Source organism: Cebidichthys violaceus, unplaced genomic scaffold, assembly GCF_023349555.1.
Source record: "Cebidichthys violaceus isolate CVI_PGR_0920_01 unplaced genomic scaffold, fCebVio1.0.p SCAF_2, whole genome shotgun sequence".
NCBI lineage: Eukaryota > Metazoa > Chordata > Actinopteri > Perciformes > Stichaeidae > Cebidichthys > Cebidichthys violaceus.
Window position 1 is genome coordinate 14089847 of NW_027176372.1, and position 24899 is coordinate 14114745.

General features: G+C 40.5%; 5 protein-coding genes across 5 annotated transcripts; 1 reads left to right on the top strand and 4 right to left on the bottom strand.

Annotated features, from left to right (window-relative positions):
• The first annotated feature begins 390 nt into the window (after window positions 1-390).
• On the top strand, window positions 391-4583 carry fgf1a (fibroblast growth factor 1a). The gene is made up of 3 exons (XM_068714579.1): window positions 391-746; window positions 3239-3342; window positions 3546-4583. Exons 1-3 carry the CDS (start codon window positions 581-583, stop codon window positions 3744-3746), a joined length of 471 nt encoding a protein of 156 aa, XP_068570680.1. The 5' UTR covers window positions 391-580; the 3' UTR covers window positions 3747-4583.
• ndfip1 (Nedd4 family interacting protein 1) lies at window positions 4142-10392 on the bottom strand. The gene is made up of 8 exons (XM_068714578.1): window positions 10207-10392; window positions 9433-9526; window positions 7533-7672; window positions 7327-7414; window positions 6827-6951; window positions 6603-6669; window positions 6415-6523; window positions 4142-5758 (listed from the first exon to the last, which is right to left on the bottom strand). Exons 1-7 carry the CDS (start codon window positions 10240-10242, stop codon window positions 6417-6419), a joined length of 657 nt encoding a protein of 218 aa, XP_068570679.1. The 5' UTR covers window positions 10243-10392; the 3' UTR covers window positions 4142-5758; window positions 6415-6416.
• Window positions 10393-11073: 681 nt separating this feature from the next.
• gnpda1 (glucosamine-6-phosphate deaminase 1) lies at window positions 11074-13844 on the bottom strand. The gene is made up of 7 exons (XM_068714577.1): window positions 13746-13844; window positions 13337-13464; window positions 12798-12899; window positions 12510-12692; window positions 12186-12370; window positions 11817-11991; window positions 11074-11674 (listed from the first exon to the last, which is right to left on the bottom strand). The coding sequence occupies exons 2-7, from the start codon at window positions 13458-13460 to the stop codon at window positions 11613-11615; spliced, it is 831 nt and encodes a 276-aa protein (XP_068570678.1). The 5' UTR covers window positions 13461-13464; window positions 13746-13844; the 3' UTR covers window positions 11074-11612.
• A 684-nt stretch (window positions 13845-14528) lies between these two features.
• On the bottom strand, window positions 14529-21570 carry hspa4b (heat shock protein 4b). The gene is made up of 19 exons (XM_068714580.1): window positions 21258-21570; window positions 20566-20623; window positions 20280-20420; window positions 19468-19590; window positions 19161-19260; window positions 18890-19023; window positions 18337-18581; window positions 18176-18252; window positions 17910-18061; window positions 17664-17770; window positions 17425-17558; window positions 16975-17159; window positions 16761-16856; window positions 16311-16466; window positions 16072-16197; window positions 15878-15985; window positions 15667-15786; window positions 15377-15538; window positions 14529-15078 (listed from the first exon to the last, which is right to left on the bottom strand). Exons 1-19 carry the CDS (start codon window positions 21362-21364, stop codon window positions 14872-14874), a joined length of 2538 nt encoding a protein of 845 aa, XP_068570681.1. The 5' UTR covers window positions 21365-21570; the 3' UTR covers window positions 14529-14871.
• Window positions 21571-21846: 276 nt separating this feature from the next.
• Window positions 21847-24586, bottom strand: uqcrq (ubiquinol-cytochrome c reductase, complex III subunit VII). Its single transcript, XM_068714583.1, has 3 exons — window positions 24511-24586; window positions 23117-23288; window positions 21847-22302 (listed from the first exon to the last, which is right to left on the bottom strand). The coding sequence occupies exons 2-3, from the start codon at window positions 23268-23270 to the stop codon at window positions 22208-22210; spliced, it is 249 nt and encodes an 82-aa protein (XP_068570684.1). The 5' UTR covers window positions 23271-23288; window positions 24511-24586; the 3' UTR covers window positions 21847-22207.
• Between the last annotated feature and the right edge of the window lie 313 nt (window positions 24587-24899).

Below are 24899 nucleotides of genomic sequence, written 5' to 3' on the forward strand. Positions count from 1 at the left end.
ACTTATTAATATTCTCCACCTTTATGTTCAGTGTGTTGAAGCACATGTAAACATCTGGCATCAGTCCCATCACCACGAGAGAGGTCGGTGCGGGTACTGTACTTGTGTACAAATGTGAGGTACTTGTACTCCAAGAGTATTTCCATTTTATGTTACCTTACACTTCTACTCCACTACATCTTAGGGTGAAATGTACTTTTTACACAACTTCATTTGTCTGACACATTTTGAATTTTTATGTCAATTTACAAAATATGCATAAAGCTTCCCAGCCGTATATATACAGTATAACATGTACTTGTAACAGTATCCGAGTACGTTTCCACCGCTGCTAATTCTATAAAGACATATTCATGTCTGTAATGGTCAGTGATCACACTTCGTCCCGTGGGGGTTGAGGCCAAGAATCGGGAACGCGCATCCAGCTGCCTCTGTGATCACTGCGCTCGTTCACGAGCATGTAAACACCTGACTACCACTGCAGGGGACCGAGCCCGCAGACTTTTCCTCATAACAAAAAAAAAAAACCTCCTCTAGAAACCCCCCTGTTGATTACACAGCTGTGTGTCCTCTGAGCGGGATGACGGATGAGGAGATGTTTGCATCAGAGGACCAGACGGTGGACTGCGGCCCGCTGGGGGACTTCAGGCGGAGGACTCGTCTGTACTGCATGAATGGCGGACATCACCTCCTGATCCTCCCCGATGGGACGGTGCAGGGCCAGAGGGATGACGGGGACGTTCACGGTAAGACTGCAGCACAACACTGCAGCCTGCAAGCATGATGCGTTCACTTCCTGCAGGCTACTGCTGGTGTGTCTCAGTCAAAGAAAAGAGGAAAAGAGACGCGTGTCATGTAAATTGTTTTTTTTTTTTTTTTGGGGGGGGGGGGCAATTGCTGACATTTTAAATGGGTATGCAGCTCATTTTAGGCTTGGGAAAGATAGGTCGTCCCAGTTCTGTTTTGCACACGTCTATTTGACTTTGAGGTAATGTCTGATGAACTTACTGCAGGAGGAATAAGATGCAAAATGTCACCTATGATAAACTGGAAATGAAAGCAGAATTAATAATGCTCATAAAAAAAATAATGGTATAAAGCACATTATATAGAGAACTATCACGCATGGTGCTCTTTAATTCAGAGGTATGGCCTATTTGTGAATATGTATTTTCTAGAAGGTCAATCTTTCTGCTCATGATTGGCAAATAGTCCAGAGAAAAGAAGAGCTCACTGCAATTATAAGAAATCAAAATATAGGTACTATATAGGCCAACTCATGACCTTTATATATTATATTAAAGGCCATGCCACAAACATGACATTAGGATACTAGTTATCTGTCTTTATCAGTCCTCTTACTTGGCAATATATACTGTGATATTTTGGGGGAAATGTATTAGGTTGTGTATATGAATTCTGAGATTTCATTTATGTTTTATATCATCTGGTCTGGGATAACAGATGGGAATGAGCTTTTTAGGCTTACTCTGGCTCATTTGCAGTTCTTTTTTCTGTTGCTTAACAAACATTGTCAAATAAACAAATAATATAAAACTAGAAAATGTATTTCCTGCAGAAAATGTGTGTAAATGCTGACAGCTGAAATTGCACTGGATTGCTGAAAAAACCTTGAAACTGAAATGTAAAACTGGAAGAATTGATTGCTGAACTGCATTACCTAAAAAAGCTAAGAGCTGAATACAGAAAAGCTGGAAGCATAAACTGTAATACTTTCAAAAGGTGGAAGATTAAATAAATCAAGTGGAAATGCTGAAAGAGGAAATGCTTTTTACTTTAACAGGTAGAAAAAAGTTGAATAAAAGCATAACGTTATGACATTTTGAATGGTTTCTTCGAAAAATTTATCGAAGAGGGAAATGACTTTGTGACCCATTTAAAGCTGAAATGAAGTCTGCAGATAAAAGTCTGCAGAAGTAGTAGAGTAGAGACAGACAGAATGATAAGGAGGTTATTAAGAAGGGGGTACAATAGAAAAAGGCTCTTTGGCCTGCTGACTTCTTTCTCACTCTGGGGACAAACAGGAGCCCATCAGGAGCCCTGTATCCTGAGAGTGGAGAGTCCTGATTGGAGGATACGGTTTCAGAAGGGGCGTATCCATTCCATCTGACATGGACAGGTAGTCAATAGAGGGCTGCAGGGATGACGTATTTTTTAGGCCATCCACAGAAGTAAGCATTGCACAGGTTCCCTCAACAAAAAGCCAAAAGTATTTTTCCACTAGATTTAGGAATCTCACCGAAAATAAGCTTTGTGGCAAACAAAACGTTGCTTTTGTGGCAAGCTATTTTTTTTTAACACTTAAAAGATTACAAATGAATAAGAGAGGTACATACTGACCTATTTGATATTGTAGAACAAAAAAAATAACACCTTTTTTCAGGCAGCTAACCAAAAAAACATTGACTTTGAGATGAGGGAACCGGAAATGTAAAAATGCTGATTCATTTCTGTGTTTTAGGACTCATTACTGCAGCACTCTATGAAGTGGGTCAGAAGAAGGGAAGCTAAAACTGGTGTAATTGGCCCTTTTCATAGCGTGTCATTACCAGGTAAACACAGGTGTAATTGATAACATTAATTATCGCCCTGTTGGGCCCTGGTGTTGTGCATGCTGGCTCTCTGGAATGTCTATGACTACATGGAATGGGACCATAATTAATCTGATCAATTACACCTGTGTTTACCCTGCTATGACATGTCAAAATGGCTGCTGTGAAAAGGACCTATATACTCAACTGTTCTAGTTCCAAACCATTTGAAGACCTTTAGTTCCATTGCTGTCTTTAAATAATAATACAAAGATAAGATAATGTATGAAAGATTATAAGGTTTTAATGGAGTCTTTGGCTGACAGTATAAATAAGTAGAGAAAAGCGTGTGTGTGTGTGTGTGTGTGTGTAAAAACTAATTCTCTCCTCAGTCACCTGTGTCTGTCTGACATCAATCAGAGCCATGGTGATGGCAACTGCTGAGACTCCTCGGTCATTACCCAGCATCCCAGACAAAAAAAATTCTCTCATCACACAAATACATTTCTGCACCATTCTGTTTACGAGACTCTGCACCGGCTATCATTCATGAAATGTCTGAACGTTCAGCTGTCAGCTCACCAACGCTACAAGGACACCGACGTCTCAGATTTGTGACCTTTATGCTTGTAGAGGGGAGTCGCTGTGTTATTAATTTTCACCATATTTTAAACTTGTTCTTCCAGCTGTGTTAAAGCTCACAGCTGTGGATAGAGGTGTGGTGGTCATCCAAGGAACAGAAGCTGGGAGATATTTAGCCATGAGCGACGAGGGACGATTGTACAGTTCAGTGAGTATCTACAATACACCTGATGATGTATGATAGTGAATCAGTACATTAAGGTGTAGATGAATACTCCATGATATATGTTGATTCATTATTCTTTGGTGACTATTTCTTAAACTTTTAATCTTAAACCAAGCAACTTAAACACCCCCAAAAATGCTATCAGCTGTTCTGTCTGTGTGTGTGTGTGTTCGTTCGTGTCTCAGCCCACGGTGACTGATGAATGTTACTTCCTGGAGAAGCTGGAGGAGAACCACTACAACACATATGCAAGTCAGAAATATCAGGAGAGGGACTGGTACGTAGCGCTGAAAAAGAACGGAAGACCCAAACTTGGTCCAAGAACTCACATCGGACAGAAGGCCGTCTTCTTTCTGCCCCGCCGGCTGAGTGACTCCAGAGAGTGAAGACAACCGGCTCATCTCACAGCGATGCCTCAACCTGAAGGGATGCTGTTGTAGTTCACTAACAGGCCACAACATGGAGATATGTGAAAATGGTTCATGAGGCACTGGCGACTAAAAGGAGGAGGAACTGCAAAGTCTTTTTAAAATGTTAATCTAATGCATACTTATTAGGGCAAGGAGCAGCTTGCATCAGAGCTACAGAAAAGTGCCATGTTTCTGTCCGCTAACACAGTGGTTCTCAGACTGAGGGGCGTGTTGGATGAGAAGAAAACACTGATCAAAAATATATATATTCTTAATATAGATTGTTATTATAAACCCTTTTCCGCACCAATAAATACTGACCTGTAAATAATATAATCGTGTATGTAATACAATCCAGTCAACTCAGAAACGACGCATTAAAAGTGACATTTATTTAACACTAAACGTTTTCTGTACAGTTTCATAACAACAAAACCTCAAGGTTGTAGCTCTACATCACATAGAAATAAGCATAATGGGTGTTTATCAAAGCCATGGCAGAAGAATGAAGTTAACCGATTAGGCAACAGACTAAAATCCACATGAACTCCTTCCATTGATGGGTGGTTAGATCATGAACAACTGTATTATTCTGTCATGCTGTTTCCTCCAGAACACAAAACAGAAACCACTGCGTCAGTCATTCCTTGTTTCATGTGTCTGTGACAATGATGGGAACATCCTCTGGGTTTTATTAGCTATGTTTCTAAAAGTGCACCTGCATACAACATTCTTTGATATAGTTTTAATACCCACAAGATAGCTAACAACTTACACCTTATTAATCATGTTCAAAAAAAAGAAAAAGAAAAACAGATTTCCCTTTCCCGTCTGTCCATTAAATCTCACGGCAAAAACCTACCTGAAAAATGAAATTTGGGTTAAATTTATGCTTTTAGATAATTTGATCCAAACGTCTGAGCGAGATCATTAACAGCAGAAACCCAGACAGCCTTTCTTTTTGTTGTATTTTTAATCAAGTCACAGAGCTTTTCCACTGACAATGAATGAGATGTCAACACTGTTGACTCACTGAAGAGCCGTGGAAAGGTCAGGCCGTTACATCTACATGAGCTTTTTGAGGACATGAACCAGAAAATGTGCTCACACGCCCAGAAAAATCCTCTCGGTTGCTGCCGCTGTCCAAAAACACGGTCGACCCTTAAGGCTGCAGGGTTTGTGAAAAGCTCACACTGGATCATCTAAAATCATATCTGTAACCGAAGTTACATTTCCCAGGTTGGTAGTTTACTTGATTTAATGTACAACAAAATATCTAACAGGCAAATAACAGATACATGGATGTAATTTGAATGTGCTCTACTGACACCGAGTTTGAATCACAAGCATGTATGTTTTAATATGACGTGCCCTGAACGGGCAGTTTCTCACACGTTAAAAGCAGCAAACAACACTGCCCCCTCTTGGTGAAAAAGAAAAAAGGGCAACACTACTTAAAGCCAACAGGTGAGTGAAATATGTGAAATAACAGCATTTACAGCCCAATGAAGTCTTGCTTGTTAAGTGTATGTAGTATCTAAATAAAGCCTATAGTCGTCACAATAAAACGATGATTAGTGCGGATTACAGAGTGTGTTGCATGCTGTGGCAAACCTACCTGTTGTGTTGACCTGTTGGCTTCAAGTGTCACCAACATGAGACGCTCCCTATTTATCAACCTTAAGGGCCGATGCATGCTGGTACGCTGCCATCAAATGATATAAGGCGTTACTTACACAATATAGACAGAGATGTACATAGCACTTAACATTCGCCACTAATGAGTACATCAAGGGAATATTACCGTTAACCATTTTCCATTAATAAAGTTTCAAAACAAAAATAAAACAAGTGATATAATTCCTGAATATCTCCTCGAGAGCCGTCTTCATCTATAACTGGTCTGGCTGACTTCTGCTGAAGCGCCTTCACTCTTCACAGAGCTGCTGCTCGTGTTGGTCACGTCCAGCTCTGCCACAGCAGACATCCTGGATTCAGGTTGAGGGGAAAATGAACGAGTCAAGTCTAGAAATGGACTTCAGGAGTACTGCTGGAATATTCAAGGACGTGTGTGATGTCTGTGGTTCGTCAGCGGCTGTGTGAACATGCACATTATTAACTCAGACTGACAACATTAAGGCTTTAACTTCTTCAGCCTTAAATGTCATCATGATGATGTCATGTGTAGACCCAGTAAACATGACATCATTAGTATTGGCTAAAATACTTTTTAACAGAAATGTCAACTAACATTTTTTTAAACGTTTGTTGATACAATCTATAACAGATCAATTCTACATTTTAACATCGTCAGATTGAAGCTAGAAACTGATGCAGCCGAACCAGAGATACCTTTTTTTATTCCATGCTTTCCTCTTCTTTGTCAAAACCATGGCGCATTACCCACAATGCAACTCAAAGGCCTAATGATCCATCAGAGAGTTAGGTGACTTATACCCTGACTGGTTTATTTACTAAAGATAGAGTTAATGGCATTTGACACTTGGTGGGTAGTAAGTCTGTTTTTAAGTAACAGATTTAGTCCCATCGTTACCTCGATCTCATCCCTCACTGTGACCTGAGTCCTGTGTGCATGTCTCCAAAGACAAACCATGATGAGTGTGGCCATATTAATACGCCGTACCTCTAATAGATGAAGAGCACCCTTGTTCGGGGGAGAGTGGCATAGGTGGGATCGGCCAGCTTACGCACTCTAGAGTAGTTAACGAAGCCTCTGATGAACAGCATGAAGCCTGCAGGACAAAGAAAAGATATGACAATTACCTAAATGTAATCGTGGGAAATAAAAATAAAATAAGGTCTCTCACTTACCCAGGGCCAGGAACACCCACCACAACCAGTACTGTCCATCAAAGTAACCAGGGAAGTAGGTAGAAAACTGGAAGACAGAAAAGAAGAAGTACCTGTTAGAAGCTGTGCACTGATTCCAATTTTATAAACCCATAAGACATGATCCTAGAAAGTTATCCGAGACCATTTTTTAGAGTTCAAGTCTTTAAGTACAGCGATACAGAATATAACTAAATCTCTCTTACCCGGACGATGAGAACCCATTTGATGAGGGACAGACCGAAGCCGGAGATGGCCCCGTATCGACCGGCGGCTGATGTGGTCAAACAGAACGACAAGAAGAACCCGATCCAGTTGAAGAGGAATGCCACTGGTGACAAAATATAATAAATAAGTCAAAGCGTGACCGATAGAATGTGGGAGATATCAAACTGGCTGGCACACTTCTCCTCCTCCTCCTCCTTCATACTTTGCTGGAAAACAAGCGTGTGCAGTGAGAGCACTTTGCACCCAGCACGTCATGTGACAGCCTCTGTGAAGATGCCGAATCCCATTTAGAAAACAGTATACAAGGGCCTTCATTCAAGAGCAACGACAACAAATGAAAAATTAATCATTTTCATGTTCAGTGACCAGATTTCTACAGATATATAAATAACTAGTCTCATCACCAGTCGGCTCTATGAAAGTGAAAGTCAGTAGACAGTACACAGGTGAACTGTTGAAACACTGAACACGTTCTTACTGAAGAAAGTGAGCATGAAAATGCCATCATTTCCTATTCGCAGCTGGTCAGCGTCTTCAAAGTCATCCCTGGCCACGAAGTCGTCCTCCTGCACAAACAGCGAGAAGTGTGTAGATATATATTGCAATAACTCGTGCTTAGCTTGTATTCGAACATGAAAGAGGAATATTTCTACATGTTGTTTTAAAAATGATATATCAATCTACCGTGACTCTTCCAGGGACCAGAGGGATGGCTGCCTCTTCTTTGTTCCGCTCAGCTTCATCATAGGAGGGCAAAGTGGTGGCCACGCTGTAGGATGGAGGGTTTGGAAATCTTCCTCCATCTTCCTTGTATTCAAAGAAAGCTGTGGAGGTAACAAGCTAATTACTTTTCATCCAGGTCTGGTCTCAAAACAATGTTTTTATATATATGACTCATAAAATCCTGAGCATAGAAGACATTGTACAAAAATAAAAATCCTCTTCAGGATCTTAATGTTGATTTATCATATGTAGATCGGGCTTTCATCCAAGCTACATCCCAAACTTTTTACACTTTACATTGTTTGACTATATAAAGGTGAAATTATCATCAACTGACCAGGTACATGAATATTAATAATACTAATTGCAGTTAGATGGCATTTTCACTGTTAACCATGACGTTTGACTAAAGAAACCTGATTTAAGAGTTTAGAAACCATCGCCAACCAGCAAGTGTTAGTGTTTCATCACCATCACCATAAAGCTGGATTTACAAACAATATATCAATACTAAAAAATTACCAATCGCCCATCATTTGTAATTTTGGCACATATTCATAAACAAAATAAACACTTATCACCAGTTTGTATCCGTCATCTCCACTTACAGACATACACAAATAAACAGTCATAGAAAATTAAATTTAAAAAAGTCAGAAGATTTTGATTCCAACATGGAATTTTAGAAATTCTTATCTAAAAATGTTGATAACTGCAGACCTGAAATTACACGATGTTGGCTGTTTTAACCGCTGTCACGAAGGGTTGATTGCTGACAGACAAGAATCTAGTTTCACTTCCTTCACAAAGAAAAGCAGCAGCAGAGAATTATAGAAGCAGACCAGGGATGAGTTACAGCAGGAAGAAAGTCATTAGTAGTATCTGTATCCATTACTGTTTATGTTCTGTCCCATACAAGCCAAGACTTCTATCTGGGTCATTTGGCAGATATCCAGAATTCTCCTTTGGGTTGTACTCTTTCTTTCTCTCTCACACACACACACACACACACACACACACACACACACACACACACACACACACACACACACACACACACACACACACACACACACACACACACACACACACACACACACACACACAGCATTGGACTAGATCAATATACTCACCCAAGAAGAGCTCACAGCTACACCCACTTATGCAATGTGTCGACCTCTGCCCTCTTAAGAAGGGAGATTACAAACATCAGGCTTTTCTAAAAGGCCTCGCACAAAAGCTTTCTCCATCTGCATTATTCATTCAGAGGCTAACGGTGCTGAACAAGCTGGAGCAGAAGACTGGCACAACTATGTACATGTATTCAAGTACTGTACTTCAGTGCACAAGTTATGAAGCATTGGTACCGTAATTCATTTTGGAAGATTTCAGTGGGGGATACTGTGTATTTACCCTTGTATTTACAGTTATCCGACTCCCCATTCTACAAGATTCCGGATGCAAAACACATGATGAACTCTTATAATTTGAAAGCACCGTTAAGAGTTTACAGAAGTGAGCGGCAGTTGTTGAAACAGCTTCAACATTAAAATACTCCATACTGGTTGAGGCTGTGATCATATAGGATTTGCCTTTGTTCTGCCAAAACGCAGGCCATAGCTATGAGAGAAGGTTCCTACTTTGTGAAAATAATGTGACTGTGGAAAGAACTATTCTTTATGATGTTTACTTTTGCTTCTTAGGCAATAGACATATTCCACTGCAAGTGCTTCTATACTCTTATTTACTTGATTTTAAATGCAAGAATGGTATTCATGTTTTTCAATATTACTCCCACTTCTAAAATGTGTTTGTTCTGAGTTACTTGGCCGAGTGTAATGGAGACGTGAAGGCTCCTAACCTGCATTCGCTGCAGCGATGCTGCTGTAGGGAGGTGGTGCGTCCTGGGCAGGAGCCTCCTGGGACGGCTGGGACGGCTCCTCCTCATTCACCAGCTGAAGAAGTGTTAATAAAAAGGACAACACCACTTACAATCGCAAGCTCTAGGAAAACTGTTCTTATCGGATGTGACAAAGTACCTCTTGTTATGCACACCCCCATGTCTACTTAAGCCAGGTACTGAACGAGCACAATAGAGAGAAGGCCTTTAGGGAAACATCCTAAAACTGTGCAGACTCCTCTAAGATTAACAAAGACTAGTATCACTGATGCTGCACGTGTATAATATACTGTCTAACAAGCGGCTATAATAGACATGTCTGCTATCATTATTGAAACCAAAGAATAAGGTGCACTGTGCTATCAGTGATATATATATATATATATTTCTCAAGGCTAGACTAAGTTACACTACACAGCATTCATGATTTTGCCAGCCAATACTTGCTAACGTTATGAGTTAACGTTAACTTACTAAGCGGCTAAATGAAACTGGGTCACATAGGCTTCAAATTATGTGTAGAAATTAGTTTATTTCAGTGTGAGACATTTGTTTCCATATAAACTTAAGACATGTATCGCCAACTCAGGCCCGCCCCTTAACAAATGTCGGTTGAGCTCGTTGTTTTGCTCTGAGTGACAGGCTAATGTTGACTAGGTAATGTTACTGTTAGCTAGCAGCTAACGCTAGCTGTTAGCTAACCACATTTTACGGTGTATGCGATCTGTTACGTACCTCTTGATATCTAACGTTGCCGTTTTGTTCAGCCATTGTGGAAGAAGAGCGGAAATATTTGAAACGTCCTCTTCCCAATTCAAACGTGAAGATGTGTTGAGTAAAAGGAATCTCGCCAATTCAGTAGCAATGGTAGGGTTGCCTCTTAGTCGGCCATATCCTTCCTTATCCTCCTCCGATCTTGAAGCCCGGACGCTCCCACTATGGCAAAGGCATGACCCGCCCTACTCTGCCTCTGATTGGATAGTAACAAGTATTTGTTGCTTTGATTGGTTAGGTTTAGGCATGAGGAGTGAGATTGGTCAAGGTTGGGGTAGGAATGTCGAGCTAAGCCAATCAGAGGCCGAGTAGGGCGGGCTATGCCTTTGCCATATTTCTCTGATGGTGCTTTCAAGTGCTGTCGGATTTCTGTCGATATTCGTTTAAAAGTTGCAATACCACAATGTAAATTATAGCCAGTCACAAGTAAAAGTAATATATTAAAAACTTTATTATTAGCAAAATGTACTCACTCTAGTTCGTCAAAGTGTAGAAATATATTTATCTTTGGGTAATTCATTGATGAACAATGCATCATATTGTATGAGATGATCACAGGATTTGTTTATAAAATATTTCACAGAAAAGTAACCATGAACTATACCTGTCAGATAATTGTTGTAGAGTAAAAACAACATCTGCCTCTGATATGTAGTGGGACATTACTGTGTGCTTGAAGAGCTTATAAAGAAGTAGAAAATCATAATGCTCCAATAATAAAGAAGACATACAAGGCGCACCTAAAGGCCACATTAGTTGTTCCATATTGTCATGTGACAGGACAAACAGAATTAATACCACATTATCCAGAATCAAAGATGATAGAGATTAACAATTAAATGCACTTTATTAAAAAGAACAAATGAGAATCAAAGCTGTATGAACAATCACATGAAAACCTGAATAGCCTGCACAATAAGCACTTGATTATTTCTACAGGATTTAGTTGAGGTCAACTCCAAGCACTGTTCACCATCTCCATCAGAAGAAAAAAGTAATCATTGGAGTGTTACCGGGACAGTACATCCCAAAATCTAAAACATATTTTATGTTATCTACTTATCAATCTACCTTGTTTTGGTGTGAGTTGCCTAGTTTTGGACTACATGGCACTCACACAAAATAGTTTTGTAAAACTCAAAATGCATCGTCTTATTCCAGAAATCATGGCCCGGTTACTCAAGATAATCCACAGATCTAGATTATTGTGACCAGTTTCATGTTGGAACTATTGATAAATAGCGCAGTTTAAGGGGTAAGAGGAAAAAAATATAAAATATTATGTATTTTTGATTTTGGGCTGAACTGTCTCTTTTAAGTTTTGAAAAAAATGTCTCATGAATCAACAAAGTTTGTACAAGATAGCCTCAGTTCTTCTTTGACAGTGAGGGAGGTGGCTCCACCAGCTTGTTGTGCACATGCATCATCCCTAAAGAAAAAGCAAGAATCAGCATATTTTCTGTGATTAGCGACTTCATTGCAAATATTCAGACTTAATGCAAACTGGGTTGCTATTTTTAAAAAGTGAAATACAGGAGTTTAAGCATTGTAGCTTTGTGATTTAGTCTCACCTTTGAAGTACTTTACGGTTTTGACCCGCAGCTCCAGGGTGGCGTCTTCATCACATACAAAAACTGTCTGCGGGTGCTGCTGGAATGCAGACACTGTCCACATGTGATTCACACCTTCCTCTATAGCTTTGTATAAAGCAAATGCCTTGTGTGCTCCAGTGATGAGAATCATGACCTGAGAAGAAATTGAAAATGTGACCTGTGGTCGATGCGATTGAGCAAGAGCAACCTGCGATTGGTGGTTGTTTTTTTTAGCACCATCAGGAAGATTACAAGGTCACTGAGCAATGCACTGTTCTGCAAACTCAAAATCCAGATGAAAATGATCGTTCATAACAAATGGTATAGTAAATCATCTCAGCTTCTAACCTCTTTTGCGTCCATGACTGTGCCCACTCCCACAGTCAGTGACATGGTGGGCACCTTTGAGAGATCTCCATCAAAGAATCGAGCATTGGCGATGATGGTGTCCTTTGCCAGGGTCTTCACTCTAGTCCTGGAAGCCAGGCTTGAACCAGGCTCATTGAAGGCAATGTGGCCATCTGGTCCAATACCTGACAGGACAGGAGGAGTATTTAGAATTGTTGTCGCTACTTCAACAATGACTGCAAAGTCACATGACATCAAAATATGAAAATATAAAATATGCAGTTGGTTATGACATATTCATGATCAGCACTGTGAGCCCCTGACCTCCGACAAAGAGCTCGATCCCCCCAGCAGCTGTTATCTTTTCCTCAAAGGCTGCACACTCTGCTTGCAGGTCCGCAGCGTTGCCGTCTAGGATGTGGGTGTTCTCTGCTTTTATGTCAATGTGCTTGAAGAAGTGATTCCACATGAAGGAGTGGTAGCTCTCAGGGTGATCTCTGGCAAGTCCTATACAGGATTGGATGGCAGTTTCTTATGCAAGACCACAGCTTGAAATAATTCCTCAATGTGGAAGCATTTTGCGTGTGTGGAGAAATAAGGATACAGACGTACCTACATATTCATCCATGTTGAAAGTTTTTACATACTGGAATGAGATTTGGCCCATCTTGTAGTACTCAATGAGTTTCTTGTAACAACCCATGGGGGTGCTTCCTGAAAACAAAAATAGCAAAAGTAACAGAGTGGAAAACTACCGCAGTTTCGTGGGCATCCGTACTTAAGTCTTTCAGTTTCCTTTCTATAAACTTTTATATTGTTATTCACCAGATTCATGCGGCTGTACTGGCTTTGTTCAATATTTACAGTTTACGTGCAAAGCAATGTCTGAAATATTATTTATTGTTTAATTTTAAACTTTAAATTTGCATGGAGAAGACAAGCTAACACATTGAGACCGCACTTACAGGTTCATGCAACACTATTTAACTTTCTGCAGGAATATAAGTACTTTAACTTTTTTATACAAGCTAATATTAATTAATACCTGTACACATTTAAGTAAAATGTGTCAATTTTTCCATTCATGGATTAAGTAAAGTACATTGTTAAACAAATAAACCAACTGTGCCGGGTTGCCAGGTCCTACTCACCTGTGGGGAGCCCCAGGGTGAAATACCTGTCCGGACCAGGTGTGAACAATAAAATCTTGTTTCTGATGTACTTTGCAGCCCACTCGCTGGCCTGGTCGTAGTCATTGAGGATGATTAGCTTCATCGTCCTGGAGAACAAAACAAGAAAAAAGAGGAACGGGCTGCTTGTCTGAAGGAGTTCAATCTCGAAGTAACACCAGACAAAAACACACCTTAATCAGACTTTAGACTCATCAAGGTAATCACACTATCCCGTGAAAATAAAACGAAGTCTCTGTTAATGCAGAGGTTGCTCAACAAGCTGCCAAAAAGTCATCTTTGACGACTGTGACAAACATAGTTTACGATAGAGTTAGTGCTTCAACAATACACAATCAAAATGAGAAAATGGTAATTGTTCACACTTTACCTTGGAGTATGAACAGTTATCTGTAGCTTTTACTCGCAGCAGACTCTGGATGATCACGTGATTTCTGCTGGCGGTTGCAGAGCGCCCACTGCGGAGGTGACGTCATCAGCTAACGTTAGCCAGTGAGCTAACCGTTAGCTAACTGCTAATGAGCTAACTGTTAGCTAAATAGCTAATTTGAGATGAGGGAATGACAGCTCAAAGTCCTTTATTCATAATTACGCGTCCCGGAGTGCTCTTAAAAGGCCGAAAAGCGCCGTCGAGTGTTTTTTTAATTTTAAATACATTGCATGTACGATTAGAGCAAGCATGAAATATTTAACAGACAAGAGCTCCAACATTAACGGTGGAGCATATCAGTAGTGCCTCGTAACCTAACTTTAAAAATGATTGATTCTAACTCAACTACATTACTTTATCAGTTTCATATTTTACCCATGAACAAGCTTTACATAATTTCAAAACCTTGCAAGTTAATGCTATAACATTTACGTTCATCAATTGAGATTGGACTTGATTTAACCTATAAAAAACAAATTTGTAACGTTACCAATGTTTGCTTGAAAAAGCTTAACAATTTTATAGACAGAGTCTAAAAACACAGAATCAGTCCTAAAAAATGTACATGTTTAATATGTAATGTAAACTCCTGCTCATGCCATCCAACCCCCCAAATACCCAGAAATATGACCAAAGACATGACTTGTGTCCTCACTGGTAGTGGGACAGAAGCCTTTGTGAAGCTGTGGGAATCTTTGGCCAAAGAAATAAAGATGGTACAAGTGATTTTCAATAACTTTATTAAAACCATATTGTGACACAGACCAGAACACTTACAGGGCACACAACAGAAATAAATACCATTATGTGTACAGCGCTCATTGTCAAACAGGCTTATTGCGGCTGGCTTTAGATTTATGTTATCCAGAAAGAGAGAGGGCATGCTATGTCATCAGACAGAGTTACCACCAGGAGCTGGTCTCAGTGTGCTAATCACCCTGCCTGCTTTTGACTGTGTAGTGCAGTTCCTGGAACATTTTACCTGCTGTGATATACACCCAGGCTGCATCTCAATCTGAAACAACCAGCTCCCGTTTAGCTTTGCTTAGCGGGGCGTTGGGCTGCTTTAATCGAGGTCCATGTCGGGCTTGGTTTCTGTGGTTTCTGAGCTGGGGTTGCCCGTGTTCTCGGCCGTTCCCTTGTCGGCGGTTTCTCCCTGGGCTTTCTCCTGTCCATTGACGGGCCCATTCTGCTCTGCGGGAGCGTCCTCCTTGGGAAGCTCCACCTTGGGCTTGGGCTTGGTCACGATGAAGTTACAAGCGGAGAACAGCTCCTGCAAAATGTCACAAAAAGGGTATGACATGTAATAAAATTGTATTAAACGAAATGCAGTTGTGTGGGAGATCAATGGCCCAAAAGAGTTTGTGTCTCATGTTGCAACACTATCCTATGGGATGAAGAAGTCCTAGATCTCATGTGCAGAAGATGTAATAACTGAATGAATGATGGGTATACAAGTAAGGAAATCTAGTATTTTACATGTATGGGATTCTCCATTCTAAAAGGCCCTGCATTCTAGTCCCTGTTCTCGATACTTTGTGTTATGTTCTTCTGATGGAGTAGACACTCACCCTCGTTTTTGCTTGAATGTCTTTCACTTTGATGGTGGGATCCACCGTCAAGTTCTGTTTGCTCTGCTGGTTCATGGCGCTGTTCATCCACATCATTGCATCGCTGGCCTGTTTGTCCACTTTCTTGACATCTGCCTCATCCAAATGGTCATACTGCTCCTCCTGGAAATCAAAAGAGAAATAACAAAAGTTATATTTAGCGCAGGCATCATTACTTTTATTTGTAATAAAAATGACAGCAGTCTTTTTTTGAAAAAAATAAAAATAAAATACAAAGCATGTAGATTTACCTTCATTTTGTATGCTTCCACAAATTTCATGTACTGCTGGATTTGTTTTCCCAACTCCTCAAATGCTTTTGGTCTCACTTCGGCCTCTGTATACCTCTCCTGGATGGGCTGTCCAAGTTTCTATAGCAAACACAATACACAGTCAGTTAAACAAGTCGATATGGCAACCTAACAATGGAGGACAAAAAGATATTGGTATAGAAAAAATTACCTTTAACTCAGCCAGTTTGTCAATGTACACTTGTTTGGATTGGTCCTCTCCATCTTCATACAGCCAGTTTTCAGTATTCTCCAGCTTCAATGACAGGGCATCTCGGTCCTGGAAATATAAAATGTCATACCATCATGTTTATGTAGATGCTACCTTTGATCCACTTCACAATGACTCGGGACCGTAATACTCACAGATTTACTGACAAACTTCTCCAGCATCCCATGCAGCTTGTCCCTCATTTCGTACACATACTCCTCTACGTAATTCTTAGCGTCGTTTCTCTCCTTCTCCAGCTTGTCCTGCATGATCATCTTCCCCTGAAGAGATTCCAAACAGCAACTTTAACCGCTAAACACTTTGAAACAGATCAAGTAATTAAGGACAGGTGGATTTTGTACTGTGTGTACGTGATGGCTGAAAGTTTAGTTACCTCATTTTCTACAAAAAGATTGAGCATGTCATCAGCTAGCTGCCACTGTGGACTGTTAACAATCGGAAGCTCAATCACTTTTGTTTTGACTTTGGGCTTTTTGGCTTGTGGGGGCTGGTCGGACTTCTTCTCGCCTTTGCTCTCCTCTGGGGTGATCTAACAGGTAAAAGAATAAGCATTGAGATTCAAAATGAGTCAAGACATGTAACGACCAAGCCGAATATAAGAACATCTGGACAATTTTATGAAGTCCAGTGCATTAAATCACAGTTTAGTTTTGGTTTACACTGTGTCAATTATTTTTTTAGGCCATAATTAGAGGTATTGTATTATGCTGTATATTGTCTTACAAATGTCTAACCCCAATAACATACATGAAGTTGAACATTATACAATTCCTCAAAGACAGAATTTATTACGGGCAACTATCTCAAAAGCTGAGCATCTTACCTCCATCTCCTCGTTCTCGCGAGGCGTCTTCTCTTCTGCTTCTTTCTGACCGTCTCCCTGACTCTGCTGCTCATCCTGATCGGTCTGCATCTTGCTCTGCAGAGGAGTATAAAAAAAAACCCCGTCATGCTAGGTTTTTTTTGTCTCAAAAAAGAAGTAAAAATAGTAGTTCACACACTAATATGATGCTCAGTGTAAAAGGACATTTAAGTACCTCTCCCTCTTTGTCATTGGCCTGCTCTGTTTCCATGGGTTCCTCCGTCTCATCAGACTTCTGCACTTCAACCAGGGAGGCGCTGGACACACTGAAGATACCGTGGATGTTCACCCGCACCTTGACTTTCACCTTGGAGCTCTCCCCAGATGCCTGTGGGATAACCTTCTGGATCAGGAATTGACCTGAAGGGAAGGAAAAAAAAAATAAACCAGACAAATTTGATTTAAAGCCTCTCTTGATGCCATTAGTCTTGGGAGGTGAGGTTAGCAATTTGGTTTTGCTCATCAATTTGATCACGTTTATCAACTTAGATATTTTTCTCAGGAGTTTGTGCACCAAACCAGCGCTAAAAGGAGAGTTAATACTCGACAGAAACACGACAGGATGTTTGTTGTGGACTCTCTCTTTCCCCTGTCAGACATCACTTAGGAAGCGTTAGCTGCTTACCAATAGTAGGATCGGGGTAGGGCAGCTCATTGGCCTTATTGTAGTAGGCCTCCAAAGAAAAAGGCTCTTTCCGGTAGAAGGTCAGCACTTTGGAGAAAGGTGCCGCGTGGTTCACAGGGAATACCTCGCAATCACTGCAACAAATGAATATTTCATAGTTAAAAAATTCAATAATCAAGATCAGGAACAGAAGGAAAAAAAAATAATGGTGGATATTAAAACTATATTGTTTTCTTTACCTCAGACCTTCTTCTGCAGCAGAATGCCACTTCAAGGAGATGGGATAGTTAACAACATCTGTGATGGAGAACTCACGGACTTTGAAGGCAGGTGACAGGATTGCACACTGTGGAGACACACCCAGGGTTCAATAACAACAAAATCATTATTATTTTTTTCATCTGAAAGAGAAAAAAATCCTTTTCATGCCAATAGACAGCAACGGGAGAGGTGGAGACCAGCTTTCAAAGCAAAGCATCACAGACCTGCAGGGCACATCCTCTGGCCACCGCTTCGTCAGCATTCAGAGTGGTGTTCAACTCCTTCCCGAAGAATTTGCTGATCCTCTCTTTGACGGCTGGGATCCTGGAAGCTCCCCCCACGATCTCTACTGCATAGATGTCTTCCTTTTTCAGTTCTGGTGGAACAAACACAGCATTATCAGCACACACACCAAGACATGCACACATTAAAGTTATAAAACTGATTGAATGAGAAAAGTACAACACAACGGGGGGGAAATTATACTCACTGGTTTGTTCCAGCAGACTCTGCAGTGGAGCCTCAACTCGGGTAAAAATGTCAGCACACATCTCTTCAAACTGACCCCTTGTGCAGCAGAAAAGGTGAACATGACTTTAAAAACGGTACATTTAAAAAGATACCAAAAGCAATAAACTATTGTTTGTCTACCTGTTCAGTTTTCCAGAGACATCAATGTCATTCATGAAGCACTCGATGTTAAGTGGCAGGTCAGACGAGTTGGCGCTCATCACTCGCTTCAGTTTTTCACACTCCTGGAACAGCCTCACCAGAGCCCTGGGCTTCGTCTTGACATCAATCTTGTACTTCTTTCCAAATTCCTCACAGAAGTGCTTCACCAGCATCTCATCAAAGGCCATTCCTCCCAGCTCTGGGTCACACGCTGTCGCCAAGACCTGAGAGAGAAAGAAGAAGAGAGAGTTGAAGGAAGGAGACAAAGCCTCTGACCGTGGCTAAGTGGAGAGCAGGGCTGCCTTTCAATCAGAGGGTCAGAGGTTCAATTCCCGGCTCCTGCTCCACTAGTCTCATGTTCTCATGTCAATGTGTCCTTGAGCAAGACACTTAACCCCCCAAAAAATTGCTCCCGTAGCTGTGCCTACGGTATATAGATAGATACTGAATTGTAAGTCACATTGGATAAAAGCGTCTGCTAAATGACTGTAATGTAATAACGAATGTCTGATATGGTGCTTTAGCTACACACCTTGACTTTGCCCTTGTTAAAGGCGCACACTGATGTCTGGTATCCAGAATGGCCCAGGTCCACAAACACCACATTCCTGGGCTTCTCCTCCGGAGCTGGGAGATCCTGTTTGTAGATCCCATACGCCAGTGCAACTGGAAGGAAAGTTGTTCAATTATTAATGACGTCTACTGGAATCAACGTCAAAGAGTGCATTTTGGCAGCCGCAGTCAACAATCACCAACATGCACATCCTTGCCCATGCCCTGCCCCAAAAAAGACTAGTGCAGACCTGCAGTCGTCTCATTCATGAGTCTCAGGCAGTTGAGACCGGCAATCTGAGCAGCATCTACGACTGATCTCCTCTCAGCATCCGTGTAGTAGCAGGGAACCTGGTTACAATAGAAAGGCATTTGAAATGGTCTAATTTTGTCAATTAACCTGCCTGTCACAACAGATGTGACCAGGCAATCCAAGTGGGAACACCTGTGTCGGTGGAGTTTTTAAGCTTTTCTTATGCTGGCGAGGAATACATAGTTTGCCCCTCTACTTATCAAGGACAGCATCAAAAGCTGCATGCCTTAATATGAAATACTCACAGACACAACACAGTCAGCCACAGGCTTCTTGAGTGCCTGCTCCGCAGTCTCCTTCATCTTGGTCAGCAGCATGGCGGTGACCTGTTCAATGCTGAACACCTTCTCCTCCTCCATGTAGTTAACCTTTAAACATTGTCAAACATGGAGATTATTACATCGCTCTAGTTGATTCCCACTATGTCGACTCAAACTGAGTGTTCTGTACAGCAAGTGACTGAATGTCTCTGTCAGCTGTAAAAGTATCCATCAAGGCTACATTTCAAACTTTTCTTAGGTCAGCTAGTGAAGACAGACATTTCACAACTTCAAGAAGCACATGTGATGCATCATGGCGCAATAAATAAAATGTTGGTTTACAAGCTTTTAGTTAGCTCTTGTTGGCGTTAAGTTTGTCTGAAAACCCTTGAGTGCCTGAGAAACACCACAAAACAGAAGAAAAAACCCACACATTTTTGGTCTTTTAGACTCAAAAGATATTCAGATCTGAATTTTAAAAAAAGGATTGGAAACCACTGTAATTAACAACATCCTATTAATGGAACTGGATCATGCTGTGTCTATTGTTTTATTATCTTTACTATGACAGACATTTTGATATTATTGTGAAAGTGTTTTCTTTGTGTCTTGTGACAGAAAAATGATAATTCAGGTGTCCTGCCTTTATAGATTATCAGTCTATCTTTATTATCTCTGCCCATTGAGTCACTGTAAAGAAGAAACCATTCATTGTTATAAACCACAAACCTAAATTATTATTACTAAATCTTACATAACATCTTTTTAACCGTGAATGTTCCCCGTTCTTTCCTTACTTTGATGCCAGTCGTTCCTGTGGACATTTGTGCAATATCATAGACCAAACAGTTTTTGAGGCGCTGCACGTAGGGATCCGAAAACGCCCTGCCATGAAGCCTCTTGAACCCCTGGACTGTGTTCTTGCAGTTTGTGACGATCTGTGGGAAAAAAAGACAAACAACTCTCTATTAAATAAACACCATACACACCTGAATAAATGATGCGTTCCTGACTTGAAAGTGGAAATAACAGGTTCTTGTGTCAGGTTAATTATCAGGTGTCCAGTATCCCATGTAAACATACCTGGCTTTTGGCAGCAGCACCGATCGCTCGATTCCGGGGTCCAAAAGAAACAAATGCTCTAAAAACAGAAAACACAACCCAATTCTGTCTTCAAGAACATTTTTTGATTTTAACAATGATGCAGCTAGGTTTGGTGTAACCAGTAACAAAATGGCACTTGACTGTGATGGCGAGTTCACGTAATAATATAATTCATGTTTGCAAATAGGTATTCTATTTTGCTTTATTGGTTTGATATTTGGGTTACGGGTCGGAAAATTAAGTACAATGAATTAATCAAGCCGTTTGACAGGCACGATACGGCCTCCTCCCATCATGCGCTCGTTCATGCCTGCAGTAAAAAAAAAAAAAAAAAAAAAAAAAAGCCATCACCTGACCGAGCAGGTCAATTATTATTCTTTGTATTATCTCGAGGACATTATTGTAACAACGCACCACAGACACAATTCCACCACGTGGTGTGGTATAAGGATTTCTTTATACCCACAATGGTCCCGGTTCAACTAGCATTAGCTTTAGCACTCACATGCCGTTTCCTGTTTCGAAATCCGTTAGCAGGCTAACTAGCTACGTAGCATGGTAGCTACACCAAAGATGAAAGAAAGAGTGGGATATTTCACATTCGTGTCTGCTATCTCGGGGCAGATAACACGACACAAATCAAACATAACGACGTATGTAATCGTACTTACGGTGTACATCGATCGCTGTAGTCATTAGCGACAGTTTCAATCCCCCCGGCTCTGGCTACCGCTACGTAGCAGTTCAGGAACCCGACATCAAATCCGACAACCGACATCTTCGCTAGCTAACCGAACAGTGTAGAGTACAGTAATTACACGGAAGAACAGGAATATAAGTCAGTGCTAAAGGTGACAGCAGCAGCTACGGTGGGGTTTCAGTCAGCGGACGGTGATACACCCGTGTTCTTGTTCCATGAATCTGGGTAGCAGCATGCGGTGCGCCGGCTGATGCGTGAGAGCGTTCAGGAATCTTCTCTGTCCCGCCGACCAATAGCCTAACGACTGCGCAGTACGAGACGCTGCTATCACGCGCCCCCTAACGGCAAGGAATTGCAGTAGCAGATACTTGCAAATGCTTATCGCCACTTGCCTTATAATTGTCTTAAATGTGATTTGATTTGTTAGATAGCTGACAGTCTCTCACCAATAAGGTATTTCCAGCATTTAAGTTGAATATAATTGCCGTAATCACCTTCATTTATCACGTAGTCTTTAACATGTCATAAAACATGGAAGAAACCCCTCACTCTCTCCCAGATTCCAGAGGTATTTTTTATTCCACCCTCTGTCCAAAACCCAACAATATTCAATTCACAAAAATAAACAGAAAAGAAGGAAATGATCACATTGGAGATATTAGAACTACCAATCAGTCATTTTTGCTTGATGATTTAGCAATACTCAAAACTGTAGTCTTCTTAATTCTGTTGATTGACTAGTTACATCAGCACTAAATGTGCACTATAACATGTAAAAAAAAAATAGCATTCATTTGACACTTTTATTAATCAAATTAAATCAATCAAGACTGATTTCACATAAATATTCATCTTCTTTATTGGTGAAATATACAGCTGGAATTAATAACAGAGGGTAGCGTTCATAAAGGTGGCAGGAGTTCATTCGTCATTCTCAAAGTCAGCTGCGACCTTCTTCTTGCCCTGCTCATGGACACTGTTGCCCCAGGTGTATGTCAGGTACATGACGGTCATTGCTGCAACACAAAGATCGTAAAACAAATTAGGACCAGGAGCATCTCTTTGTTTAGTTGAGTTTTGCCACACATGGCTGGGCAATTAAGGCCAGGCAGTAAAATATTAAAACCAATTGTTAAATATCATATAATCCCTGCAGAGATCCTGAAAAAACATGGAATAACAACCATATTTTTCAAAAGTAATTCAATCCCCCTATACTGAACAGACACATTATCTACACTAGAAAAAAAACGTTTTGAGAGTTAACAACCAAAACATGTTTCAAGTGAATACATGGTATTACAAAAAATACTTAATGTTATTATGTACAATATTATTGAATTGTTAAAAATTCAGCACCTGTGGGCATGTGCTTGTTATTTGCCAGTATTGTTGCATCAAACAGTTGTCTGCTCTTTTTGCCGTCAACTAAGACTAACATTCAAACCACAGCAGAGGGTGGGGTCAAAGCAGGTAACAGGCCTATCATATGACGACTTGACCCCAGATCAACTCACAGTCACTTGTTATAATGACGTTAAGAGATTTTTGCATAAATGTGATATCCCAAATTATGTTTGCTATTCTATGTATATAACCCCATTTTAGTCTGACATGTCTAGTAGTTTAGCAAAATTGTCAAAAATAAAATGTTTTCATTGCCTACAATGCCATACAGACTGACAGTGTTGTGCATAGGTCTTGCCATGTATTTGATGACAATTAGTTATTTAAGTTAATGTCTTGTTGACTTCATGAGATAGTGTAAAATATCACTACTGGCTCTGAATGTAAAATACTGATATACTGAATAGAAATTTAAAAACTCACGGGGGGCAACTTTGAAGAAAGAGGTTGAGACCCTTCTCCACACATTGGGGATTCCCTTGGAGAAGTAGTTGGGGAAGGCCCTCTGCTCAAAGGGGGACAGGCTGTATGTGATTATATGCCTGATCTTGGCCAAGTCTCCGAAGTGGCGGCCCATGTTTACAAGAGAGCTGGCCTGAAATGACAAAAATACATTTACTTAAGGTAATTCAACATTGTACTAAATGCAAATGGTCTGTGTTTACATCATGATGCTTTGTGTTCAAACATAGTCAAAGTTGATGTACAATGTTTTCCTGATGTTTGTAATTGTAATTTGTAATGTTAAGATCTCGGCCATATTATCTGCCCAGAGAAGTTTTTGTTTTTTTCCTGCTGTTTACATTCTTTTCATGCAAAAAAAAAAAAAAAAAACTACAGGAATGCGCTAATGTTTTTGTTTGTGTGATGTTTTTCTTGTGTTGCAAATGGGCTACAACTGCATCTGTTGTGCATCCCTGTGTTGCATAATGACAATAAATTACCCTTCAATTAAATAGTTGGAAAATGTATAAGGACACTCTCACAGCTCTGTATCTTGGTAGAAGGAGGCACAGATATTTTCAGTCTCTTAGTGTTCAACCACCCTGTGATTAAAGTGCGACTGTTTAATGAAAACCACTTAATTTGCAGCTGAACTATTCGGGCTAATAAATAACTTTAGAATATCAAAATAGGGTTCACCGTTTGGTCGTCTGTTTTCATACAGAAGTGATAATCATCTAATAATTCTAGAAATAAAAAAACGAGCTGATATATGTAACGTTACCACGGGGTCTGAGCGACTTTCTTTGACATTGACTATTTAATAATGATCTTTGGTGAGGTACTTGTCTTTGCATGACTTGCTGGATATTATGTGACCATAAGTTTGTGATTTATTCATCTCGACTTGTACTTAATGCCGTTTAAAACACTTAGTAAATTACAGTAATACCGTATTTTTTTTTTTTTGTTTTTACAGATGTTACAGTGAATTCGTAACGTTACTAAAAACGTATTAAAGTTGCTCATAAAAGCCTCCATTCATTAACTGTACGGAAAAAAAGACCAGATTATCTAAATATATGATTGCAAAACCACAAAACAATCCTAAACGAGATTTAAAGAGCACGAGATGAGCTCGACTGTTTAGCCGTGATAGCTAAAGGTTAGCATCGTCAGCTAACGTTAGCTCCAGTAGGCTAACGTTAGCTGCTAAGGTCCTTGAAACGCTTCCTGGTCTGGCACGTTAACGTAGTCGTTTAGTCGAAAGAGCAAACAACTTAAGTGACTCCCACAGATAAATCCCACAGTTACGTTGATAAAAGTTAAGGGAGGCAAAACTACACCGTTAAAATCGTGACATTGAAGCTTACCGTGCCGTTTCAAAACAGTATGTCCTGGTAAAGTTCCGGTGTCCTTCCGTTTTATTCAGGCCTCGGGTGATTGCTAACACGGAGGGCGTTGTCGCCCCCTGGCGGACTGGAGTTTAGTCACTTTTAATGATAACAGCTCCCTTAAGGGTTTATTCACAGGCCTTTAAATGTCCTCTGAGACCCGTTTAATCTGGGTACCAACTGGTTTGTTCCAAAGTGAGTGTGGTTCTTGTTGATGGTTTAATGTCATGGCTATCTCCAGGAACTACAGTCAGAGGTTAACATCAGATAAAAAAGGTAAAGGCCTCAGAAAGCCTGAAGGATTGAGGCTTTTACTGTGCTTCACTCCATTGCACAAATCTTAATTGTTCTTTTTCATGAGTGCGTAA